This window comes from Xyrauchen texanus, chromosome 17 (genome assembly GCF_025860055.1).
Source record: "Xyrauchen texanus isolate HMW12.3.18 chromosome 17, RBS_HiC_50CHRs, whole genome shotgun sequence".
Classification (NCBI taxonomy): domain Eukaryota; kingdom Metazoa; phylum Chordata; class Actinopteri; order Cypriniformes; family Catostomidae; genus Xyrauchen; species Xyrauchen texanus.
This window is the reverse complement of record NC_068292.1, coordinates 27,573,131-27,600,096: the sequence shown is the minus strand read 5'-3', so window position 1 is coordinate 27,600,096 and position 26,966 is coordinate 27,573,131. Positions and strand designations below refer to the sequence as shown.

The window sequence follows — 26,966 nt, the reverse complement described above, 5'->3', positions numbered from 1 at the left end:
TTCCTCTTATGAAGAATATTACAGTTGTTCCAAATTAAAAAATTGTGTGGCGAGAAATTATGCTTGTAAATAAGTTTCCAAGCCATAAGCATCTGCTGATGATAATTGGAAAGTTTGACAGGAAGTTTACTAATTGAATAATTGCACATTAAAAGAAAATGTATACCTCCTAATTGAGAAAAAATATATCTTGGGATTATACTCCAAATAGAAGATTGATTGTGAAGGAAACGTTTAAGCCAATTAATATTTAAGGTATTGTTAAGAGAATCAAAATCAATGAAATTTAAGCCACCTTTATTATAAGAATTCAAAATAACTGATTTTCTAATATAATGAGTTTTATTTTTCCAAAGAAATTTGAGCAACATTACATTAATCAACTTGCAAGTAGATTTATCCACAAATAAAGACTGAGCAGCATAGGATAAGCGGGAAAATCCCTTCTGCTTTAGTAAGCAGAGTTCTGCCTTTCAAAGATAGATCTCTTTGTGGAGTATTTCTTGTAGGACATTGGAGTGGTTGGGTCTTTGTTGCATTCATCTAGAAGTCAAATGGGCTGGCTCACTGAACATTTGTTTGACTGTCCAAAGAAACTGAATGTCTTTTTTTGTGCTGGTTCCACCTAGTGGCTGGAGTTTGTTTTGTGGAGGAACACACCTTCGGGACAGTTATGTGGATGAATCTACACATTCTTTGCACTTATGCCTCCTATTGGTTGGAGTTTGTTTTATGCAGGACATTGGAGTGGTTGGGTCTTTGTTGCACTCATGTAGATGTCGAACATTCATTTGACTGTCTGAGGGAACTGAATTGGCTGGAGTTTTTTTTTATAGATTATCATCTGTTAGGTAATTATGTCTCACAAAAGTTTTATAGAAACACCGTACTTAAGAAATTCGATGGCAAAGTTGTCGCAGGGGCTCTCATACGCTTACATGGACTGTTTGAGTTTAGAGAGATGGAAGCTCAGAAGAAATTTGAGAAGATATGGGGTGGGCATGTTTTCTTTAGTGCTGGATCAAGTAAGAGCAGGGGAGTCATTACACTGATTAGTAAGCATCTACAACTCAGATGTCTCAAACAGATTAAAGATAAATTAGGAAGAGTCATTGTTTTAGCAGAAGTTCAGGGGAAAAGTTTGACTTTGACTAATATTTATGCACCTAACGCTGATGATCAGGGCTTTTTTATAGATCTTGAAGGGATGTTGCAAGCCACTTGCACCCCTCGTGATATAATATTGGGAGGAGACTTTAATCTATTGATGGACTCAGTCCTTGATCATAGTGAAGCAAAAGTGTGTAAGCCCCCTAGAGCAACATTGTCACTTCACAGGATGTGTAAAAATCTTGGTCTTACAGATATTTGGAGACTTTGGACCATCTGGTAGGGACTATACATTTTTTTCATCAGTCCATAAGATTTATTATAGAATCTATATATTTTTTAATCTAAGTCCCTAATTTCATCTGTTGTTGATTGCTCATTTGGAAACGTCTTAGTCTCAGATCACTCCCTGGTGTTTTTAGAGGTGTTGCCACATGATAGAAAAATAAATCATATAGTTGCTGCTTTAATGTATACCTTTTGCAAAATCCTGAATTCCAACAAATGTTAAAGGCTGAAATCAATGTTTATATGGAGACCAAACTTAAGGCATTTCTTAGGGGTCGTATCATACAGTATGCCTCATTAACCAAACAATCCAAAGCATAAACTCATGGAGTTGGAAGATAATATTAAAAGTGCAGAGGCAGAGCTGAATGTCGTAAAAAAAAAATAGTTTTTACTATTCAGGGCAAGACAGTCTTTTTCTACCATTCCATCAGTGAAATCTGCTGGTGATGAAATATTTACCTCGGCCATTGAAATTAATAATGATTTTAAAGAATTCTATATTGATCTCTATAGTTCCACATCTTCGTCTACTGATGAAGATATTAGAAACTTTGTGGAACCATTAGAACTCCTTAAACTGACGACTGAGCAAAACAATTATCTGATTCTGAGATAAACTTGGAGGAGTTGGTGAGGAAATGAAGGCCCTGCCTACAGGCAAGGCTCCTGGGCCAGATGGCTTTGCCGCTGATTTTTTTTAGATCTTATCCCACAGAACTGGCTCCACTTTTGTTAAAAGTTTATACGGAATAATTAAAGAATGGAAAGCTTCTGCCAACCATGACACAAGCCTGGTGATCCAAAAAGGGAAACCATATCTTCTACTTGTTCAAAGGGAAGAGATCCCTAACATCCAGGGGAACCCAATTAGATGCCTTGGAAAGTGGTATGATGATTCCCTGTCAGACAAGAACAGCATCTCTAGCACCGGAAAACAAGTTGAAGAATGGTTGAAGAAGATTGACAAGTCTGGCATGCCTGGGAAATGCAAGTGCTAGATCTACCAACATGGCCTGCTCCCGAGACTCATGTGGCTTCTCACCATATATGAGGTGCTCCTATCAACTGTTGAAGTAATGGAGAGGAAGTTCAACAAGCACCTTAGAAGATGGTTGAGAATACCCCCGAGCTTTACATCCTTGGGGATCTACATAAGGTTGGACAGCTCCAGCTTCCCCTGTCATCAGTGGTGGAGCAGTTTAAAGTAGCCAAATGTAGGCTGTCCCGATATATAGGGACTCCCAAGACAAACTCACCAGGGAAGCTGGAGTAAGAACAAGATCTGGCCGTAAGTGGGCTGCCAGCACAGCAATTAACCAGGCAGAATGTTCTCTCAGGACCAAAGACATCATCGGAAACCCTTGCACTGGAAAACAGGGTCTTGGAACAGCACGGTTCCAGCAGTGGTCAAAGTCCAGCCCTAGGGAGAAGAGAACTAGGATCCAGGATGAAGTCCGAAACCTGGAGGAAGAAGGGAGAAGAGCAAAATCCATCGAGCTCGCAACTCAAGGTGCCTGGACGAGGTGGAACCTCCCGAAGAGAACAATCACATGGAGTGAACTGTGGCGCTGGAGCCCTTCCGTATATCCTTTCTGCTCCGAGCAGTGTATGACACCTTGCTAACCCCAGTCAATTTGAACTGCTGTGCGAGCTGTGTGGGGGGAAAGGAACGATGGCACACATTCTGTCAGGGTGTAAGATCGCATTGACACAGGGGAGATACAGGTAGCGCCATGACAGGGTGTTGGCGGAGCTTGCAGACATCCTGGGGCATGAAAGGAGGAAGAAACAACCAGTCAAAGCAAGACCACTGTTGAGTACCATCGCCTTTGTGAAAGAGGGCCAAAGACCTGTTGTCCACAGCCAAGCCAGGCAGAATCTTCTGCAGACAGCCCAGGGATGGGAAATGGAGGTTGACCTCGGGAGGAAACTCCACTTCCCCGAGGCGGTACTGGCCACAACTCTAAGGCCCGACGTCATCATGTGGTCTCCAGAGGGAAAGAAAATCATCCTGGTGGAGTTCACTGTGCCGTGGGAGGAGGGCTGCAAGGAAGCTGCAGAGAGGAAAAAAGCCAAATACCAGCAACTTGTCCAAGACTGCCGGGACAAGGGGTGGACAACATGGCTGATGACGGTGGAGATCGGTTGTCGAGGGTTCCCAGCCCAATCTGTGTGGAACTTATTGACAAAGGATGGACTGAGAGGCCACTTGAGGAAAGCAGCAGTTCGTAGGCTGGGAGAAGCGTCAGAGAGAGCCTCCTGTTGGCTCTGGCATAAGAGAGAGGACACAAGCTGGAAGCCTGGAAGAGAGGGGCAGTGACCTGGCCAGTCACTGCTGACCCGCCAAATGGAGGGTGTTGTGGTTAAGGGTCAAAACACCCAGAGAAGGTTGGGGACCACCTGATGATCTCTCTTCCAGGCCAAGGTTTCATCCATTAGAAATGGGTGTATGTTAGCATCGTAGATGTATTATACAACATTTAAATAATTGTTTAAGAACTAAAATAATACAAATGCAAACGGGGCAACAACAAAAAAACTTTTTAAACATTTTGCTCTTGAGAATTGTTATGTTTATTGTCCCCCCCAACATTTTGATGACATTTTCGTCCCTGCCCGGATCAGTCTGATTCTTTAAAAGGACAAAGATCCAAGTGAGTGTAAGAGTTTTTTTTTTACATCTCTTATACACATAGATCAGGTGGAGTTTATTCGGGGCCACAGCTCTTCCGATAAGATCAAAAGGCGTTTGATATGGTAGAATGGGATTATCTTTTTCAGATTTTGGCAATATAAGGGTACGGGGATACTTTTATTGGATGGATAAAGATATTTTATAGCATACCTGTCAACACTTCCGTTTTTCCCGGGAGTCTCCCGTATTTCACACCGATCTATCACCCCTCCCGTTTTGTTATTTCGGGAAACTCCCGTAATATTTATGGCTCAAACCTCGTTATATGAATAATCACACCAATATATTATTCCAAGGTTGTCCAGTTACCAGATCTTGTATGAAAGGCATCCAACTCACACAATCGACACGTCATACAAATTTCAACCCATTTGTGACCTCAACCTTGCAACCTACAACCCAGATTCGCTGTTGATATCTGCGCAGATAGTAGACGCGGGAAGTTGAATCAAGCATCACTTGTAGACGGGAGGAGAAGACTCAGGTGGTGCTCTGGCAAAAAAATAAAAATAATAATAATAATTTATATATATATATATATATATATATATATATATATATATATAAATATGTTACATATATATATGTAAATTTAACAACAGCTGGACGGAAGAATTTAATTTAATATCTCGAAGCTATATCGACAATGCCTATGCCTTTTTCAAAGTGTGTCGCACTGATTTTAATATCGGACACGGTGGGGAAAATGACGTTACTCAGCACATTAAATCACAGTGGCACAATTTGTATGTATTTAGCCTGCCCCTGCTGTCCCAGACATTTGGCTCATTGGTCACTTCCACCTGAGAGAGCCCCTCCCTGGTTTTCTATTGAACAGGATTGCAAAGCCTTTCAATCAAACTAACCAGAGAAGTTAATTTAGCCTAAACCTCATAGCATTTGCATTCAGTATGGACAAAAGTGTCCAGAGTGTTTAATTCTGACATTTATTTAAATGTTGTCTCAAGCATATGGCTGATCCCAAAATGATGTATTAATAAGTCCCCTTTCTGCTGGTCAGAGTGGATTGTGAGGGGGTTACTACACTCAGTGACCTATATGAGTGGAGTGTTGAGATCCTTTGAAAATTTGGATCAACATTTTGGGATTCACAGATCTCAGTTTTTTAGGTATTTATAGCTGCACCACCTGCTCTGTACTATTTTGGGGAGGAGCATACACCCCCCTAAAGAGGCAGACTCTCTGGGAGTGGTGATTGCTGCTTTTGGATAAGGTAATGATGCATCAGTGTATTACTCTCTGCTAATTCAGAGATTGGGGGATGGAGTTTTAACTTCTATCAAAAGATTATGGGAGAAAGATTTAAACTTGGTATTGGAGGAGGGAGTATGGGCTAGGATTTTTTAAAAAAATCAAGAATTGTCCTCTAGATTGTATAGGCTTGGTCTTAAAGACACACCCACCTGCTGAAGATGGAGACACAACCCATGTCTTTTGGTGGAATTTTGTTTGAAGGTTCAGAGTTTTATGTGTGACGTACAGTATTGCGCGCGCGCGCGTGTGTGTGTGTGTGTAATCATGTGTGACCACTGGGATGTTGTTGAGGGTCAGGGTGGGGTTGGGGATTGGGAGGGGTAATACTGGGGGTTAAATATTGATTATATTTTTATGTTTTTGCTTTTCTTTGTTTAATATATGAATCAATAAAAAATTGTAATCACAAAAAATTATAGAGTTACTTATCCCTTATTTTTGAACTCATCTTGTGGTAACACAGCTTCCGTTGTGCATCTTGAAAAAGCTGTCTGAAAAAAACTAAAGTATCAAGCATATCACATTTACCATATCTCATTTAACATTCTGGAGTTTCATTGCATAGGACTATTATGTAACTGATACTGTTAGGAGTGGGAGTTGTAATGGACAGCATATTCAGAGTAGGCTACTTGATAGTTTGTTCATCTTATGCCAGTGTACGTCTTCCTTATAGGCTATTTATAATTGACAGAATATAAATTCTCACTGACAAACTCACAGTCTCTTAACCAGTATGAGGTAAACTGTGAGCTAACCAGCTGTTCCTTGTCTCTGACCAAAAGAGGGATATGACATTTCTTCTCAGAAATGTTCAGTCAGGTTTCTATAACCACACAAAACAGGCTGTAGTTTGTATATTTCCCTAAAAGTGAGTGACCCGAGTCCGACCATTAAACCGAGACCCGTCACAGCAATAATCTTAAAAAAAGGCATCAACATTACATTAACCCATGTAGTGTAGTCCAGGGCATACGCTGTATGACCACATATCTTTCTTAGGATTTTACATATGCCCACCTGAAATATGTTATTATACGTATGGCCCATAGGCGGAGTTTAACATTCGAGCCGGGGGCAAAAAAAAAAAATCATTGTAGCAGCTGGGACCTGCATGTCCTATCAATAGACCTTTTTCACACTCCAGGTTTTGGAACGCGGAAGTAAACGATTGCAGGGTAAACTTCGACAGCGGTGAATGGGAGATCACAGCAAATATTATTTTCACTTACCCATTTGCCCCAAGACCAAAAGAAAAAATCAACTATTACGTTTGAATGACTTTCCAGAAAAGGAGAAAAATAGAGAGTGGTGGAATAAGACGTTAAAATTTGAGATGATGCCAAATTTACTGTCACTCCCTCAACAGCTTTAATAGAAACCCCCTCACAGCTGTGGTAATTAATTTTTTTTAACGAATTCCATGGTAATATAACACAAAGCATAATGTTATAAATTTACTCTCAATATTTAAAAAATTAATAAAATAAAAATATTCGTGAGATTTTTTTTCTATTTTTTTTTTACCGTTATTTATATATTTTTTTATTATTATTTTTAATGCAAAGAACATATATTCGTGAGATTTACGCTGCTACATAAGGCGGAAACGCGTCATCGCCGTCTGTGAAAAAGGTCTATTGGGGAACTCAGCACTAGCACATATGGATAAAACAAACATGCTAAATAAACACATATTTATTTTTAACCCAAGAAAAAAACAGTAGGCCTACAATACAGTCATATTTGTAAACCGGTAGAACTTCGCATAAACAGCCACTTGACTTCGCATCGCATCTTCGTTCAGAACTTCTGACACAATTAGGATCAATGAAATGTGGACCACTTTTGCATTGTTAAAATATTATCTTCAACCAAAACGAAAAGATTTTTAAAGTTTTTCTTTCCTTTTTTCAAAACACATTGTGGTAATGAGAGGGATTAAAAAACAAGTTAGGCCTATATTTCGCATTTTGTTGTACTTCATGAAACAATTGAAAAAGCATGGAACAGTGTATATGATGACTAAAATAGCTTGCAGTACCCTTCATAACATTTGGTCATTAGGTTGCTTTTTGAGGTATCCAAGGAGGCTTCTTGGTACCTGGACATAGTCTTGGAAAAAATATTGCAGAAATCTCATTTTTCATAATATCTTCCTCAAATGTGAAATATAAACTGATGAGACTTGTGGCTTTCAATCAATTACCTAACTGGATTCCTCCAGGTTTGTTTTCATTTATTTTTTCATAAAATAATGCAATGTTACTTGCAGTACAAATTATCTTCAAGACACTTTAAATTCTATAAATGTTTGTCTGTGTAAGTTTTTTCAACTTTTACATTTGGGTAATAAACTCCAAAGTGTCTTCTTTTTAAATATGTCTAAATTGTGCATGTAGAGCAAATTGTTCAGTAACTACAATTATTTTAGTTTGGGGATGTCATTTCTGGGGATGTGCCTCAGGCAGGGAAGGGAGAAAGGGAACTGACATAGTCTTGGAAAAAAGCTTGCAGGAACCCCATTTTTCATTATATCTTCCTCAAATTTGAAATATAAACTGATGAGACTTGTGGCTTTCAATCCTTTACCTAATTGGATTCCTCCAGGTTTATTTTTATATATTTGTACATGAAATAATAAAAAATTTTTTGAAGTTCACATTATTTATTAGGCACTTCAACTTTTATAACTTTTTATTTGTTTGAGCATTATCAACTTTGATTTATTGGTAGTAGAGTGCCAAGTGTCTTCTTTCCAAAGAGACCTTAATTGTGCCTGTGGTACACTGTTCTCAGGAGCTATATTTATTTTAATTCAGGTATGTCATTTTCAGCTGTGAGCCCCTGAGTGGGGGTGCAGGTTAACAGGTTAAAACATTTTGAGAGGGAAAAATTAACACAATCACACAATACTCTCCACTTTTGAAACACATTGTGGCAAAGTTATATTTCGCATTTTGTTGTAGCCTACTTCATGAAACATTTAAAACATTTGGGACAGCTGTGTTTTTCTCCAAGATCATCTTTGTTGGTGTTACCTGCAGCTAGCGCATCTGTGGGCGTGGAGTGAACGTCAGGACTGCTAGCGGTTGCTGCTGCAGCTGATCCAGAGCTGCTCGGTGTTCCCTCCAATTTCACAGCAGTGTCTGTTTGCAGATCGTCATCATCGGTTACTGTTGTTTGTGTTGTATCCTTAGATCCCGATGACTGACTATTTGTGTCATTTGGAGCTCGACGATTTAAAAATCTCTTTATGTCCATATTTTGGTGTAACGAGTCCGACCACATAACTGCGCTATTACATGGCCTATCACATGACCCAGAGCCCTGAATTTTTTTTTTTTTTTTACTAAAGCAGTATATAAAATCAGATGTATTACCTACCACCATTTAGTTGTTTTGTGTTATTTAAAATATTTATAATATCTTTTTAAACAATGCAATATTTTTTTTTGTTGAAAAAATGCAATTACCCGTTTCATGCTCCCCCTGCCCCCACGCAAACTCCGCGCCTGGTATGGCCGCCAGAACAACCTCAGACACCTCTAAACTACCTCTTCAGACACTACACCACTGCTTATCCCCTATTTTCATGAGACTTAATAGGTATACTGAAATAATCTCAAGTATTAATCTTAGTATTATTTTAATCATTGAAGTGGCCAAAAGCACATTAGCGAGGCCATGAGAAATTAACGTTGTAAATGATGCAACCGCATTTATACTCGTGGCTCTTTGACCAGCGCGCGTCTGCGCTCTGTCTCAAAATCCTCTGCGCTCTCGAGCCTCCGAGCCACAGCAGAGCAGCACTGTGCTACTGGTGGGACAGCAACACTTCACTCACACCAGCGGTAAGCATATTCGTTTCGTACTTGAATATTTAAGTTTAACGTTTAAAAATGACCTAAATAGCTTCCCACACCCTCTCAAAAATGTACCAGCTAAAGTTAGTAATATTATAGTAAACCTCTTAACTGTGGTAAATTGGTATAAGCCAACCACTGTCGTCAAAAAAAAATGTAAACAAACGAGAACGATTTAAAATAATAATATTAATAATAATAAAATCTTCTATGAGAGCTTACAATATTTTAACGAAATTAATTAAATTATTCTGGCTTCAACAGAAAAAATTTAGCTGAAAATGTGTTGTGAGGTAAGAGTTGTTTAATCGTTATGTGAGAGTGACAGAGTGGATTCGTGTCTGAGTTATACATTTGTAAATAAACGGCTACTTCAGAAGCGGTGTACAGGGGTGAGATTCTTAAAAAAATATATGTTTGTGTTATATTGTTGATATAAAGAAGAGCCATCTGCTAGCCTATGTGTATCATAGCAAGTTAGATCTTTATTAGCCTAAATCTGATCAAAATGCTGAAGAGTTTTTTGTTTTGTTTTTTTGTCAAAAAAATATAGTGTTATAAAGTTTTCTTATAGAACACAGCACGAAACCACCTTTCTCCATCCCGACTTCATCATTTAACTCCAGATGAAAACTGATCCGGACTATCAACGTCAGAGATAAGCAAACATGGGCAAGAAATTCAAACTGTCCAAAGGCAAAAATGAGGAGAATGGTGATTTAAGGTAAAGGATTTAATTGTCAAAACAGTCTCCATTAATGTTTTTTTAAATCTTAGAAAACAAGAGGATGCATACAGTATGTTCTTTCAAATAAATTAGTTTGAGCTATGCTAATGGTTTATGTCGTTGAATAGCCTATCACAGTATATTATTCCTGAGAAAGAAGTAGGTTTACTGTACATGGTCAACTAGGTTAACTGTTATGTGTCAAAGGCAGTATGGACTGGAAAACCTTTCTACCTTAATATAATTATTTTAATGTAAACGTGATATTTATCCACAGCACTGAGAAAAATGAAAAGAAAGAGGAGAAAATAGAAATGGTGGGACCATTAGAAATTGTAAGTGGAAAATTACGTTGTTCATTTTTATATAGACATATATGTAGTTTCATTTTTGTATGTCATTTATAATTTCCTCATAATAAGTGTCTATACACTGAAAATTTTGAATCCAAAGTTTATCTGTGTCACTGTCTTCATCTCATCCCATCCCACATGTGTATGACTTTCTGTCTTCTAAAGAACACAAATTAAGGTTTTTAGAAGAATATCTCTGCTCAGTAGGTCCATACAATGCAAGTGAATGGCGACCAAACATTGAAGCTCCAAAAAGCACATAAAGGCCACGTAAATTAATCCTTAAGACGCCAGTGTTATAATCCATGTCTTCTGAAGTGATCTAATAAATTTTAGGGAGAAACAGACAAAAATATAACAGTTTTTTTTTTTACTGTAATTCTAGCCAATGCTCTAGGCATGATCATGATTTCAAGATGGTTTACACTTCCTAGTGGTTGACACATGCACAGGACACTAGCTGGTGAAGTGTAATCAAGCTTGAAAGCATGATCGCCAAGGAGACTTCTGATGTCAAGATTTATATTGAAAAACAAGTTGTATTTTGGTCTGTTCTCATCCAAAACCAATTGGATCACTTCAGATGAGTGATCCACTGGAGTCTTATGGATTACATTTATGTGGCCTTTATGTGTTATTTGGAGCTTCAAAGTTTTTGTCACCTTTCACTTGCATTGTTAGGTGTTGAGATATTCTTCTAAAAATCTTATTTTGAGTTATGCAAAAAAAAAAAAAAAAGACCGAACTACACATCTGGTATGGCATGAATGTGAGTAAATGATGAGAATTTCTTTATTGTTTGGGGTTAATTAAACCCACACCATGTAACTGTTCATTGTTGTGTTCATATGCTTATTCTTAAAGAAATGTGTGCTACTGTCAGTTTCGCTTTGCAGATGGTGTCGACATTTTCCTGATGCTGGTTGGCGCAGTTATGTCCATGGTCAATGGGGCAGTGCTTCCTCTAATGGTTATTGTATTTGGAGACATGACAAACAGCTTTGTGGGCAGTACAATATTAGACAGTTTAAAAGACAACATCACCCTCACACCCAGTGAGTGTACAATTTGAATGCTACATTACTGTTTGTGTAATGCACTATATTGCTTTACAAGGATATTTGTGTGTTTTTTTTTGTAACGTACTGTCCTGTCATTCCTAGACATCACCTTTCCAGAGTTCACTAATGAGACTTTGGGGGAGCAGATGACAAGGTAAGTCCAGTTTGCTTTGCATACGTTGCCATTTTCCTTCACATTTCATGCTTTAAAAAAATATAAGAAATATATGTACATTTTGGAATAGATTGTCTTTCTTAGTGTATGATAGTCTTGTTTCTCACTCTCAGGCATGCTATATACTACAGCATCATGGGGTTTGTAGTCTTGGGGGCGGCATATATGCAGGTGGCCTTTTGGACTCTTGCAGCAGGACGTCAAGTGAAGAGACTTAGAAAGACGTTTTTCCATTCCATCATGAAACAGGAGATCGGCTGGTTTGATGTCAATGAGACAGGACAGCTCAACACACGTCTCACAGAGTATGACATTTTTTAAGAGGCATTAATTTTGTAAGGAAAATAACATGACATGGAGAGTATCTACAAGGTTTTGTTTTAGTGTCAAACCAATCTCTGCTATTAAAGGACTAGTTTACCCAAAAATAAAAATTCTGTCATCATTTGCTGGCTCATATCATTCCAAATTCCAATTGTATGGCTTTCTTTCTTCTTTGGAACACGAAAGGAGATGTTAGGCAGAATTTTAAACTAAGTCACAATTCACTGTTTGGAAAACTACAATAAAAATGAATGGTCACTTGAGGGTGAGAATGTACATTTTTGGGTGAAGTATCCCTTTAATTACTTGAGATAAATACATATTACGCACACACAGCGACATATACCTACATCACACTCTTCTTTTCCCCTCCAGTGATATCTACAAAATAAATGAAGGTATTGGGGATAAACTTGGCATGCTTCTTCAGAACATGACCACCTTTTTCACCGGTATCATCATTGGCTTTGTCAAAGGCTGGAAACTCACACTCGTCATTCTCGCTGTTAGTCCATTACTTGTAATCTCGGCTGCAATCATTGCAAAGGTGGGATTAAAAGGAATTCAAATAAAAAGACAAAGAGATGGAGATTGAGATGTTTTAGCATGAGCAATTCTTTAATGTTTTATGTGTATAACAATGTAATTTGTTTTATTTTGTATTTTGTTACATTGAAAGAGCCCATGTTGTTCCCTGTCTCATTAGGTGATGACATCATTCACCTCAATGGAGCAGACAGCCTACGCCAAGGCTGGAGCAGTGGCAGAGGAGGTGCTGTCAGCCATCAGAACTGTCTTTGCCTTTGGGGGACAGAAGAAAGAGATAGAGAGGTATTTTTGAGTTTAGAAAAGCATCTGTGTAGGATGTTTCTCAGAGTTAGAATTGTGATGACATACTTACTTTTTGTTTAGTTGTACGTGCACAGGAAGGATTGTGGATAAACACCAGAGCTGACTAAAGTCATCTGACCTTTCTGTGACATAACTTTCTGTAGTACTCTCTTTATGAACTTATTTATCCTTAATCAACCTGATGCTTACTTACCAAACCAGTATCTTAGAACCAGAACAGCTGGAAAACTACAAGGGAGACAAGTCAGTTGTAGCACTTTATGATATAGTCTTGGAAGTTTCAGTTTGTTATTATTGTTCCTAAAGTTAATAGAAACAATATGGGGAAAGAGGGAACAGGATTTTCTAGGTGTAAACATCTTAGCTTTTGCTTCAGGACAGTGCCTTCTTATAAAAATTCTGCCTTTTGAGTTTAGATTTCACTAAGCCATTTTTTAACTGTATTCTCCAAAGGTATCACAAGAACTTAGAGGATGCCAAGAATGTTGGCATTAGGAAGGCCATCACTGTGAACATTGCTATGGGCTTTACATTCTTCATGATCTATATGTCCTATGCACTGGCCTTTTGGTATGGCAGCACTCTTATCCTGGCTGGAGAGTATAACGTTGGCATACTCTTAACGGTGAGTGAATCACAACGAAGGTTTGTAATAAACATTTACTCATTGTGAGTCAAACGGTCCAGCACTGAGTCAGAAACATTTTAGTTTATGTTATTAATAATTCATCAAGCTCCAAATTAAAGCGGTCAAAAAAACTGTTAAGTGTCAAAAGATTATAGCATGAAAATACTAAGTGATTATGTATTAATAATATTGATTAATATTGATTAATATTGAAATATCATAAATACTTAATAAAAATCTTCATGGGAAACCATTTTATCTAGCAGATTATTAAATCGGTATAACGGTACCCCAGAAGCAACATTCTCTGTTGCTTTTATTCTGTACAGGTTTTCTTCTCCATCCTAATTGGAGCTTTCGGCATTGGCCAAACATCTCCCAACATCCAGTCCTTCTCTAGTGCAAGAGGGGCCGCCCACAAAGTTTTCCACATCATTGATCATGTGAGTAAACGCATAGTAGTGACTAATTGTTAATGCCTTTATCATTGTATCGCTACAATTATGGTAAAATATCTGTCAGCCCATTTTTCCCAGTGCAGAAGAGGTTCCATGATATAATTGTTATCAGGGACATTAGATGAGAAATTAGTGTTTCATAGTGTAAAATAAATTGCTTTGGGAAAAAGCTTGGGAAATTTTCCTGACTTTCTGGGACATCTCCAGGTTTGTAATGATAATTTTTTGATTGACAATAGTTAACATTAGAGATTGTATTGTTTTATGTCCCCTTCTTAAAAAACAATTACAAAAAAATTACCTCAAAGACTGAGCAATAGAATGGTAGAACTGTTGGATTTTTTAATCTTCCGTACTTCATTTTGTCCAAGAGGGATGAACCTGGACAATTCAAACCGATAACATAAAGGACTTCACATTTCTTAATTTAGATTCAAATGGTCTAGTTCAAACACAAAACTTGAGGCTTTCTTATAAAAACAGACACAAAGTAAAGCACAAACATTCCAAGTTGCACAACTTCCCCTCATTGTTTAGGCAAGATGAGAAGTGCTTCCCTGCTGAGATCCAATGAATAGAAGACCACAGGAACCAGGAACCCCCCAGAAATCTTGTACACAGCCATTACTGCTACCACTGGCCTCCCCGTCTGAGACATCAATCCGCACATCTTATCACGTGGCTTGTTGAGCGCGATATTCAGAGATATATCGCTTGTGGATTTTCCTTCTGAAAGGACTAAATATTCAATGAAACAAATGACAATAAAATGCAAAGTAATCTCTTCAGTAACCAAAATAGTTTTTGAATGTAACTGTATTCTAATTACCAATTATTTAAATTGTAGCTGTAGTTGAATACAGTTACTTATATTTTGTATTTTAAATACGTAATCCCATTACATGTATTCTGTTATTTCCCAAACCTGCTGGCCCTTTACTGCAATTTATATTGGAAATTGGAAAAATGTCTAATAGTACTTTTTTACGCACAGGAACCCAGCATTGACAGTTTCTCGGAAGAAGGCTACAAACTTGATGCTGTAAAAGGAAACATAGAATTCAAAAACATTCACTTTAACTACCCCTCTCGGCAGGATGTGAAAGTAAGCTCATCAAATAACCATGATTTATTACTAAGCAATTTGGCTTGTGACAAAAAAAATAAAAAATAAAAATAAATACTCCAGCAACTGCTCTGTTTGTGGGTGTGCAGGTCCTGAATGGCATGAATCTTAAAGTCACGAGTGGACAGACTATTGCTCTGGTGGGCAGCAGTGGGTGTGGAAAAAGCACAACAGTCCAGCTGCTACAGCGCTTCTATGACCCACAGGAAGGAACAGTAAGTACAAAGAGAAGCAGAGAGGTCCAACCTTTGCACTCTTTTCTGCCTCCTGCCCTTCATCCCACCTTTCATCTTTCTTTCCCCCTCACTTTTCAGGTGACTATAGATGATCATGATATTCGTTCTCTGAACGTGCGAAGTCTGAGAGAACTGATTGGTGTAGTCAGTCAGGAGCCAGTGCTGTTCGCTACCACCATTGCCGAGAACATCCGCTATGGCCGGCAAGACGTCACCCAAGATGAGATTGAACAAGCCGCACGTGAAGCAAATGCATATCACTTCATCATGAAACTTCCAGATGTAAGTGAAAATCAATGAAAAAATAGTAGATGCCACCTAAAATACCTTTAAAGGGATAGTGAAATGAAAAACAAAACCAAGAACATGTTAGGCAGAATGTTAGCCAAAGTGACCATTCACTTTAATTGCATATTTGTTTCCATGAAATTGAAAGCGAATGATAACGGAGGCTATCGTTTTGCCTAACATATCCTTCGTGTTATTGTTATGTTTTTGAATTTACATTTTTAGGTAAACTATCCCTTTAAAGGCTGCATAAAGCCTACTTTAAAAGCAATTATTTAAATAACAACTTTCATATAAATATAATGTTTAAAATTGGTTAAATACTGCTACTTGACTGGCTCTAACAGTATAGTATCTGGTTATTTTTAGAAATTTGAGACGCTGGTTGGAGACAGGGGCACTCAAATGAGTGGCGGACAGAAACAGCGTATTGCTATTGCAAGAGCGCTTGTACGCAACCCCAAGATCCTTCTTCTGGATGAGGCTACATCTGCACTAGATGCTGAGAGTGAGACTATCGTACAAGCAGCATTAGACAAGGTAAAAAGAACATACAGTGATTTATACATGCATATGGAACATAATCAACAGATTCAAGGATTAAAGTCAAGGATTTACTCTGTCTGTTATACAATGGTAAATACAATATATGTTACATCTGAAAAGGTGAGGCTGGGCAGGACCACCATTATAGTGGCTCACAGGCTGTCCACTATTCGAAATGCCGATGTCATCGCTGGTTTCCAAAATGGTGAAATAGTAGAACTGGGCACACATGATGAACTAATGGAAAGAAAGGGAATCTACCACTCCCTCGTCACATTGCAGGTTAGAAGCCTACTGTACCATGGGACACATCCACACACATGATCTCCATATCCAGCTATGTACATAGCTGTTAAAGACAACATAAAGCAGCATTCCTAATGCATTTAACTTCCATAATATGGCATATTGTATACTACATTTATATTGTATACATCAATGATGTGCTCTCACAGATGTTTAAGAGTTCAGAGGATGCTGAGGAGAGCAAAGAGGTGATAAAAATGGATGAGAAAAGTCCATCAGTCAGCTCTTTGAATGAACGTACACTATACAGACAGAAATCCAGAAGTGCTTCAGAGAAAGATGTGCAGGAGGAAGAGAAACAGACAGAGGAGGTAAGAATCTGAGCCAGATAATAATGTCCTACATTTATTTGTTTTAGTTTTTTAAATGTTTTAGTTTTGCCAACACTCTTGTTCTCTTTCTCTATAGGTAAAAGTTCCAGAAGTCTCCTTCCTGACAGTTCTGAAACTGAATAAACCTGAATGGCCATACATAGTGATTGGAGTCCTCTGTGCCACCATCAATGGAGCCATGCAGCCAGCATTTGCTGTCATTTTCTCTAAAATCATTGCTGTATGTTATACATCAGTAGCAATTGTCATTATTGGCGGATATTGACAATCCTCATTATTAAGAGTTTCTTTCTCATGAATTTATCATCCAACTTTCTCTTCAAATCTTCTCCTCCTAGGTGTTTGCTGAGATAGATCGGGACCTTATAAGGCAAAGGAGTGACATGTACTCTCTGCTGTTTGCTGGTATTGGGGTCGTGTCATTTTTTACTCTCTTCTTTCAGGTTTGTTTCAAGCAACAGAATCAACATTTGAGAAATACAGAAAGTGAATCTCAAGTTAGAAAGCTTGTTCTGGTCTTCGCTCTTCCATCTGTGGCATTGTGTCTTCTTGATATTCATTCAGTTCAATAGTGTTGCCAGAGACAGAGATGACTAGTTTACATTGATAGCTGTGTTCATGTGAGGAGTTGCTGTGGATTTTTTTTTGCCTTGTAAAGCATTCACATGAGGTACCTGTACATTGAGTAGTGGTAAAAGTTCATGTGATCTTTCTTATCTTAAAGCGGATGGCTGTTGTAAAATTACACTTTGTAAACTCAAGTGACAAACAGACAAGCCTGTAAATTATTTGCTTAGTCCAACTACCAATGACCAAGGCCCTGACAGACCCAGAAATGTGGATTACATTTTATAGTTGTAGAAAGATCAAAGGATTTAATAAAACAAAAAGAAAAGTGTAAAGGTACTCATTTTTAAAACTAAGATAATAGTTTAAAATATCATTAAATAGAAGTAGTTTTAGGTATCAGATTTGAACCTTTTATCTATCTATCTATCTATCTATCTATCTATCTATCTATCTATCTATCTATCTATCTATCTGTCTGTCTGTCTATCTGATCTGTCTGTCTGTCTGTCTGTCTGTCTGTCTGTCTGTCCATTTGAAGTGAAAAATTCTTGCAAGACACAAAACATTGGATTAATAATTGGTATGCTGTTTTCAGGATGGCCTTAGTCTGTTTTACTTTTCTTAGTAGAGTATTGTTTTCTTTTCTTTTCTCTTAGGGTTACTGTTTTGGAAAAGCTGGTGAGATTCTGACCATGCGTCTGAGATTTAAAGCCTTCAATGCAATGATGAGACAGGTGAAACAATACTTAGACCTTAAGGTTAACCCCAAATAAGACTTGTGGATGTGTGTGGATAAAGACTAGTAAGACACCGTTTGGGTGTATATTTTAGGACCTGAGCTGGTATGATGATACTAAGAACAGTGTGGGTGCCCTGACCACCAGGCTGGCTGCAGATACTGCTCAAGTGCAGGGTGTAAGTCTCATTCTCTTTTGTGTGCATGTGTGTGTTTATATATATATATATATATATATATATATATATATATATATATATATATATATATATATATATATATATATATATATATATATATATATACTGTAAAAGTTTGGACACACTGACAACTAACTAACCCTTGTAAGCTGGGCACATTTCCTTCACTATCTGGTTCCAAGATTTTAAAGAAAGCCATATGTAGACACAATTTATTTAAACTAATTTCAAGCATTTAACCATACATTTTTAGAGATCAAATTTTAAAATAAATGTATTTATCTCCTTTTCTCCCCAAATTGGATTGCCAAATTACCACTACTTAGTAGGTCCTCGTGGTGGCGCAGTTACTCACCTCAATCTGGGTGGTGGAGGACAAGTCTAAGTTGCCTCCACTTCTGAGACTGTCAATCCCCATATCTTATCACATGGCTTGTTGTGCATGACATCATGGAGACTCCCATCATGTGGAGGCTCATGTTACCGCATCCATGCACAACTTACCATGCACCCCATTGAGAGCGAAAACCACTAATCGCGACCACGAGGAGGTTCCCCATGTGACTCTACCCTCCCTAACAACTGGACCAATTTGGTTGCTTAGGAGACCTGGCTTGAGTCACTCAGCACACCCTGGATTTGAACTAGCGACTCCAGGGGTGGTAGTCAGCATCAATACTCGCTGAGCTACCCACACCCCTAGTGATCAAAGGGTTTTTAAGATCATATCAAGTATGTCCAAATATTTGTCAGGTAATTTATCATATCCAAATATTCTAAATAAGATGGGCCAGATTTACTATACATAATCACCTATACATTGAGTAACTTATCACAGATGGCACTCTTACTGCTTTCCCTACAGGCCACCGGAGTGAGACTGGCAACATTGGCTCAGAATGTGGCAAACCTGGGTACTGCTGTCATCATATCATTTGTGTACGGTTGGCAGTTGACCCTCCTTATCCTCTCCATTGTTCCAATTATGGCTGTAGCTGGAGCAGTCCAGATGAAGTTACTGGCAGGACATGCTCTGAAAGACAAAAAGGAGCTTGAGCAAGCTGGGAAGGTACAAATTGATGCATTTAATGTAGCTCAACTGAAGTCAACTTTAATTTTTCACTCCACACTAAGAGATCCTTTCCTCCTTTATTGTCTTCTATTTATTTATCCTTCAGATTGCAACAGAAGCAATAGAGAACATCCGTACCGTGGTTTCATTGACAAGGGAGAGCAAGTTTGAGAATCTCTACCAGGAGAACTTAGTTGTGCCTTACAAGTATGTACAATTATTAATATATATATATATTGAATTATATTATAAATCCATTAGGATTCAAAATAACCTTTTGAGATTATTGATGTTTAACTGATTTCCCCAGGAATGCTAAGAAAAAGGCACATGTTTTCGGCCTGACGTTCTCTTTCTCTCAAGCGATGATCTACTTTGCCTATGCTGGCTGTTTCAAGTTCGGCTCTTGGCTCATTGAACAAAAGCTGATGACTTTCGAAGGAGTCTTTCTGTAAGTGGCTCAATACACGACTGTTGTTAGACCCACTCTCAGCAGAAACATGTCAGAATAAGACTCCACTGTAGTATTAACATGAATCTTCTTGCATGTGGGTCCCAGAGGGATTGTTAAAACTTGTAAGCCAATTAAACAGAGGTGAAGTAAATTCAAGTAAAAGAGACATTAGATGAGAAACACTACAGTGATAGGAAGTTGTCAGGTGGGAGTGTATTGGGAGGTCCAAAGTCTACTAGTTGCTACTGTATAGTGTCAGTTAATGATTATAGAAGGAGCAGCATGTCATATTATACTAACCAAATGTGCAGTGAATGAAGATTCAGTCTCGAAGACAACAGTTTTGTCATTCAATCATTATTTTACTTTTAGTGAAAAATCAACTGCAATTTAGTTTGCTTCATTGGCATTAAAGTTACAGTAGTTCAAATCGAGTAAACAGGTACTATTAACACATACAAAAGTAGTATAAAATATATAATAATATATAATAATAGTTTGGAGTAATATTTTGAATTATTTATCAAAAAATGTGTATCATTAAATAACAAGACTTATAAAAATAAAAGATAAGATTAAAATTAGCCTATAAAAGTAATACGGTCAATGGAAAATCAATAGTTTTTGTGAAACTACATTGAGAAATTCTGAAGAATATACAATAGGTAGTGACATATCTATTGCTGTGTCTCAGTGTAATCTCAGCAGTGGTGTATGGAGCAATGGCTGTTGGAGAAGCAAACTCCTTCACTCCAAACTACGCCAAGGCCAAGATGTCTGCCTCTCACATCCTAATGCTCATCAGCAGAGTCCCAGCCATTGACAATGCCTCAGAGGACGGGGACAAACCAGTATACCTTTTACACAAATTATGCAAAAAAATTACGAGACTGTTTTTTACTGTAGAGAATCTTATTTCTAGGCAAGTTCTCAGTTTACTTAGAAGCCTACAATACAGTTTAACTGCACATTTCTAAGGCTGCCAAATGAATAAATGTAAATGTAAATGTAAGGCATTGGTCCTAAAAGTAATCTTTTATCAGTTCTATGCTCAATCTGATAAGCAGACAGAGCTAGACTCTGCTCATCTCACGTATTCGGTTATTTACATTCAGAATTATTCAGCTCATTCACATCAAATGGAAATATCACAGTGATATTTCCATTTGAATATATGGTATACACAAATGTGTTTTCTTGTAATATCTGTAGGACAAATTTGAAGGGAATGTGAGTTTTGAGGATGTGCTTTTTAACTATCCATCACGGCCGGATGTGCCAGTGCTTCAGGGGCTCAGGCTCAGGGTGAAAAAGGGGCAAACTCTTGCCCTGGTGGGCAGCAGTGGCTGTGGCAAGAGCACCACCATCCAGCTACTGGAGCGATTTTATGACCCTCTGCAGGGCAAAGTGGTAAGAGCACACACACACACAGACTTTAGAAGCTATAGTTGACACAATGGTTTGCATCTTAAGATATATTTTTTATTTATATATAGTGATACAGTTACTATACACTACCCCTAAAACCTAACCCTCACCAAAGCTATTAATATAATTAGATTTGAAGCAAAACATGATATAGCTGATTTCAAATCCACTTCAAGTGTCATCACAAATCAATTCTCAACCAATTAAAAAGGATCTCATATATAATTATATTTATAAGGAAATAAAAAAGGCAGGTAGAAGTATAGCCAAACCTGTAAACACACACACACACACAAGGCTTCAGCATACAGGTCACATTTTATAGCTTTTTAGGACATTTTATACAACAACATTTATATTATAGCATTTATTCAAAAGTTACAGTCCTTCCTTCCCATACCTGAAGAGATTTCGCTTTACATTTACATTTAGCTTTACAATCTCTAATCACTGATCCAATTCAGCAAGATTCAGTTCACGCACACACACACACACACTGTAATTCAGCATACTCATATACTACATACAGGACAGTAACTGAAGTGAAAATCGTATTACCTATTTCAAGGTCAATGAAATGCTATCTTGAAAGGTAATAACAAGGCACACCAGTAAAAAGGAAACTCAAACCATACACATTAATGAAGCTTAGGATGGTTCTCTTTGACCAGCATTCTTCAGGTCTTTAACCTTATAACTCAACCATATTACAGTTTAAAAAGATATTCTCCTTTTATGGAAAAGGTTTAGCATATACTGTATGTGCATGGCATAAAGATCTAATAAAGGAATAGTTAACCCAAAAATGGTAAATGTTTAATCATTTACTCACCCGTATGCAGTCTCAAACTCTATTGACTTTTTATTCCGCACAACACAAATGGAGATATTTTTATGGAGAGATGTATGTTTGTCCATACAGTGCAAGTAAATGGTGACCAAATTTTCAATGTCCAAAAAGGACAGCATAAAAGTAATCCACAAGACTCCAGTGGTTTAATCAATGCCTTCTGATGCGATCCAATCGATTTTGTGTGAGACCAAAATATTACTCCTTTTTCACTATAAATCTAGACATCAGCAGTCTCAGTGGCGATCATGATTTCAGGCTCAATTAAACTAGGCACTAGGAAGTATAATCGAGCTTGAAATCATGATCGTGATCAAGATCTACAGTGAGAAAGGAGACAGATTTTGGTCTATTTTCATACAAAATCGATTGGATAATTTTAGAAGACGGATTAAACCACAAAAAATTTATGGATTACCTATATGCTGCCTTTGTTCTTTTTGGACCTTGGTCACCATTTACTTGCATTGTATGGGTAAATGGACATCGCATCTTCATTGTAATATGTTCATTTGTGTTCCATGGAAGAAAGAAATTCATAGTTTAAGACACCATACAGCGGCATACACCATAAGTGATGAGAGAATTATAATTATTGTTTCCCACGCATGTTCGTCTTTTTTATTACTCTCAATATTTAGTCATTAGGTCGTAAAACATGATACGGAGTGGCGAAATGTGAATTGTGCAATCAAGCCTAAAAAAGTTGAAAGAAGTATTGAGAGCTCTCAGAGAGGTCAGAAAAGGGTGAAAGAACTAACCCTTTGGGATGGCGAGAACTTATCTGATAATGGTTACTCTTTGTTAATAGATGCTGGATTACAATGATGCAAAGCAGCTGAACATCCACTGGCTGCGCTCTCAGATAGGCATTGTTTCCCAAGAGCCTGTGTTGTTTGACTGCAGCCTGGAAGATAATATTGCATATGGAGACAACAACCGAAAAGTCACTCAGGAGGAAATTGAACAGGCTGCCAAGGCTGCTAACATACACTCCTTTATTGAAGGGCTGCCACAGGTAAAAATGCAATACAAATTGTGCTTTAATCTTCATATGCATCAATCACAGAATCTCATATCTCATATCATTTGAAATGGAGTCTGATACATCCTAATTGCTATTCACATTAACTGTTGGTAAGTTACTTTTCAAGTAGCAAATATTGGAAACTTATTCAACTGTCTGTTGAATGTTCTGATCTTATTACTAGCAAAGTGATATTTAAATGACTGAATATATCAATATCAAATCGATCCTATTTAAATTCCCCATTAACTGGCTTGACGAGCACAGTATTCTTTCCTGTGTTGACATATTTCCTATTAGAACAGGAACTGTTTTGTCTTGAGCAAAGATTTCTACTTGTTGCTATTCAGAGATGATATTTGGGGGAGGGGCATGCTCATTCTAGAGAGTAATTTATTGGACAAACTGAATGAATGCAGGATGAGTCTTCAATATGTTGTGGTCCATATTCCCAAAAGAGAGAAACTTTACATCGTAAATCTACTAAAAAAGGTATTTTGTTAATGTTTAGGACTACACTAGCATATACTGTCGATGGCCTCAAAGCAAACACACATGGACTAAAAACCACTAAACCCCAATTTTTATATTATGAGGTCTTTAACTAAATCTATATTGTGTGTGTCTGGTTGCAGAAATACCAGACACAGGCAGGTGATAAGGGTACTCAGCTTTCAGGAGGGCAGAAACAGCGTATTGCAATAGCAAGAGCCATCCTCCGCAACCCCAAACTCCTGCTGTTAGATGAAGCCACATCTGCTCTGGACACAGAGAGTGAGAAGGTATGTACGCATAAACTCAGGCATACATTTACAAGTACAGTACATCTCAATGGCAGCATATTTCTATATAACATCTGTGTAGATACAATTTGTAGATTTAATACACATTGATCATTAAGCAAAAAGCAGGGGGAAAATGGTTAATAATGATCTTTTTCGCCTTTATTTATCTCTCCTTCCTCTCTATCCTCTATGTAGATAGTGCAAGATGCTCTTGATAAGGCACGTGAGGGCCGGACCTGTATCGTTGTAGCCCATCGGCTGTCCACCATACGGAACGCAGATTGCATAGCTGTGTTTCAAAATGGGGTGGTGGTGGAGAAGGGCACACACCAGCAGCTGCTCAGCCAGCAGGGGGTGTACTACACACTTGTTACCTCTCAGATGGGCCACTGACAATAAAGATGGACATGCATTTAGGGCTGACTTTGTTTTCAGGGAAGAATCTAGAGAACATTTTATTTCTTATAAATTATCTCCTGTGGTCTTTGAAATTTTAGACTTGTACAGTCCCGTATTTGTTTTGTTAAATTGAGTGGCATTTAAAACCAAAGAAACTGCAGATAACTGTGAAAACAACATTATACAAATGTGGACATTTGTGTCCAAGCACATATATCAGAGGAGTAGAGCTTTGGTTAAGTGCAAGACTAAAGCGCTGTTGTTTCTATCAAAGCCATGTCGAGTATTTTTAGGTATACTTGTTTTGTTCTGCAGACATACGATAATATGAATCTACCTGACTACTTTCTTGTTGCCAATTAAATTGCATTCAAAAATTAACCATTAAATAATCTTTTTTTTTTAAATAACATTTGAGCAGTTTATGTACAACAGTGCAAAAATACATTTAGATGGTTATATCTATCACTGTTACTCATGAGTTTCTATTTTGATTTACTGTCTTGTAATCAGTGATGTTCTGTTTGTGTGGTGCCCTAATTTATCATATTAACATAAAGCTATTTTATTTTGTCCTGCAATGGCACTGTTTTTTTCTGACACAGATACTTTTGAATATTTTTTCTTTATCCAGACTGGTTTTAAATTACATGACTAAACATGAATTGGTTGACATATTTTATGCATTAAGAAAAATGTCATGAAATGAAACTGGACAAGCTTAATTTATTAATTTTAATTAAGTTTGACAAAATGCTAAATATGTGGCGCTCACTTTGTAAATGACACTTAAATCAGATGAAATGTTTACATTCACAGCTGGTTTAACTTAGTGGAAGCATTTTAACTTGCTTTCCCAAAAAAAAATCCAAGATGCTGGTTTAAAGATTTGTTGCATTTATTTATATGTAAAATAAAGTTCACACGTGGGATCTATAAGCCTTAAAACTGAGTTCCAAACTGAGATGCTTATGAAATTAGAACCAGAGGGCTCTCATAGTCAAGGTAACAACAAGGTAAAATAGAAATCAAACGTATGCATCAAGCAAGAATTAAGATTTGAGGTGTAATAACAATGATTAAAGGTGTAATCTGTTACTGGAAAAAAATCTTGATTGATAATATATTTCTGCACAAATAACATTTGTCTCAATCAAGTGAAAATGTTAAACAAATAAACATGCCTGACTTGAGAGCATAAATGCCACAACATTTGGTTGCTGACATGACTACACAAACACATGGATTATTCATTCCTTGCATACAGATCAGGATATCCAAAGTGTAAAAAATAAGTAGTTCAATTGGAATGGTAACATTTTGAAATTAGACAACCAGAATCCTAAACGTAATTCTTAAATTCTCAGCATGACAACAAAAGTGCTTCTTTTCAATACTTGCATTGTTGGTGGTATTTACGTATTTAATTGGCAAAGAGCACACTTGTAAGCTTTGTAAAGTTGTTGACAATTCACATTAATTAAGGTTTGATTCACAATGTGGAACAGGTTAAAAAATAAATTGAAATGACCACTCATGAACACAGTCAATGTTCCCTAAGAAATGTAGAAGAGTGCAAACAAATTTACATTATTTATTTGGTTGGATAAATCTAAAAAAACAAAAAAAAAAAAACATTGTGTATATAAACAGTAAAACATTTTTACATCAGCACATACATCTACAATATAATTTTTTTTTTATTCTATTGGTGCAAATAAGACAGACCTCTAATGCAATTAACAACACTAAAGTTTGAAAACAATATTTAGAATGATAAATAAAATAAAGAGGAATTACATCTCTGCATTGTTTGTTTTGCCGTTGCATTGATTTGTGCATAATTAACAATGTGAGGTGATGTGAAACATTATTTATGTATTACATTTTAAGGAACATATCTTTAAAAAACTCTTCATCTGCTCTAAAATCACATATAGACCATCATGTAGACAGTGCTATTATCAAGGGGTTCCTTGCTATTCGGTCATGCGTTCATTAGCATTTTGGCTCTGTATTTTAAATAACACAGTATATCAATAAAATAGGCCATGCTCAAGTTCCTAAAACATGGGCTGTTTTTCACCCATGATTCATGAGGCAGTTTACTGCCTGTCTTAAAATTGTATTGCATTGTGTGCATCTCCCTAAAGTGTAGTTTACATTTACATTTATGCATTTGGCAGACGCTTTTATCCAAAGCGACTTACAGTGCACTTATTACAGGGACAATCCCCCCGGAGCAACCTGAGTTATGGGCCTTGCTCAAGGGCCCAACAGTGGCATCTTGGTGGTGTTGGGGCTTGAACCCCCAACCTTCTGGTCAGTAACCATGAACCTCAACCACTGAGCCACCACTGCCTGTAGTTCCAAACGATGCTTGCGTATTAGTTTCCTATGACACTGTATTTATAATTCTACATGTCTACATTTAATAGGAATCAATACTATTATTGTAGGGCAAAAACATTAGGTTAGAAATCTTCAGCATTTCCTGATTTGAACTATACATTAGAGATGACTAACTGAAGGCACGTGAAAGTTTAAAACACCTGCTGTACTGAACTATTCAAGATTATTTCTGAAAAATCAACAATCATCTCAATATCTGGCAACTTGCCCAAATAAACTTCAGATTTCTCTGCAATAGTCAAGTATTTACAAATTCTAAATAGAACCATAAAAGGAAGAAAGTCATCCTTTTCAAATCTAGATACATCCTGTGTTTATGGCAGATAAAGTCAAATGTTGATAGCATAAAGCAATCAAAGTGAGGTCATGCCTGAGACATCTAGG

The 26,966-nt window shown here is 37.3% G+C and overlaps 1 protein-coding gene across 2 annotated transcripts; it reads left to right on the top strand.

Annotated features, from left to right (window-relative positions):
* Positions 1-9,049: 9,049 nt before the first annotated feature.
* Positions 9,050-26,952, top strand: LOC127657766 (ATP-dependent translocase ABCB1-like). 2 transcript variants are annotated; one of them, XM_052146660.1, is made up of 28 exons: positions 9,050-9,225; positions 9,812-9,961; positions 10,242-10,299; positions 11,201-11,372; positions 11,481-11,532; positions 11,667-11,858; positions 12,253-12,424; positions 12,584-12,708; positions 13,183-13,354; positions 13,687-13,800; positions 14,810-14,920; positions 15,031-15,156; positions 15,256-15,459; positions 15,835-16,005; positions 16,132-16,293; positions 16,467-16,628; positions 16,726-16,869; positions 16,988-17,092; positions 17,876-17,953; positions 18,051-18,134; positions 19,021-19,224; positions 19,334-19,434; positions 19,538-19,678; positions 20,376-20,532; positions 20,894-21,091; positions 22,771-22,977; positions 23,622-23,768; positions 23,967-26,952. In XM_052146660.1, the coding sequence occupies exons 2-28, from the start codon at positions 9,906-9,908 to the stop codon at positions 24,162-24,164; spliced, it is 3,813 nt and encodes a 1,270-aa protein (XP_052002620.1). In that variant the 5' UTR covers positions 9,050-9,225; positions 9,812-9,905; the 3' UTR covers positions 24,165-26,952. The 2 variants fall into 2 exon arrangements, with proteins under 2 accessions (XP_052002620.1, XP_052002619.1); XM_052146659.1 differs by having other exon boundaries at positions 9,791-9,961.
* Positions 26,953-26,966: the final 14 nt, after the last annotated feature.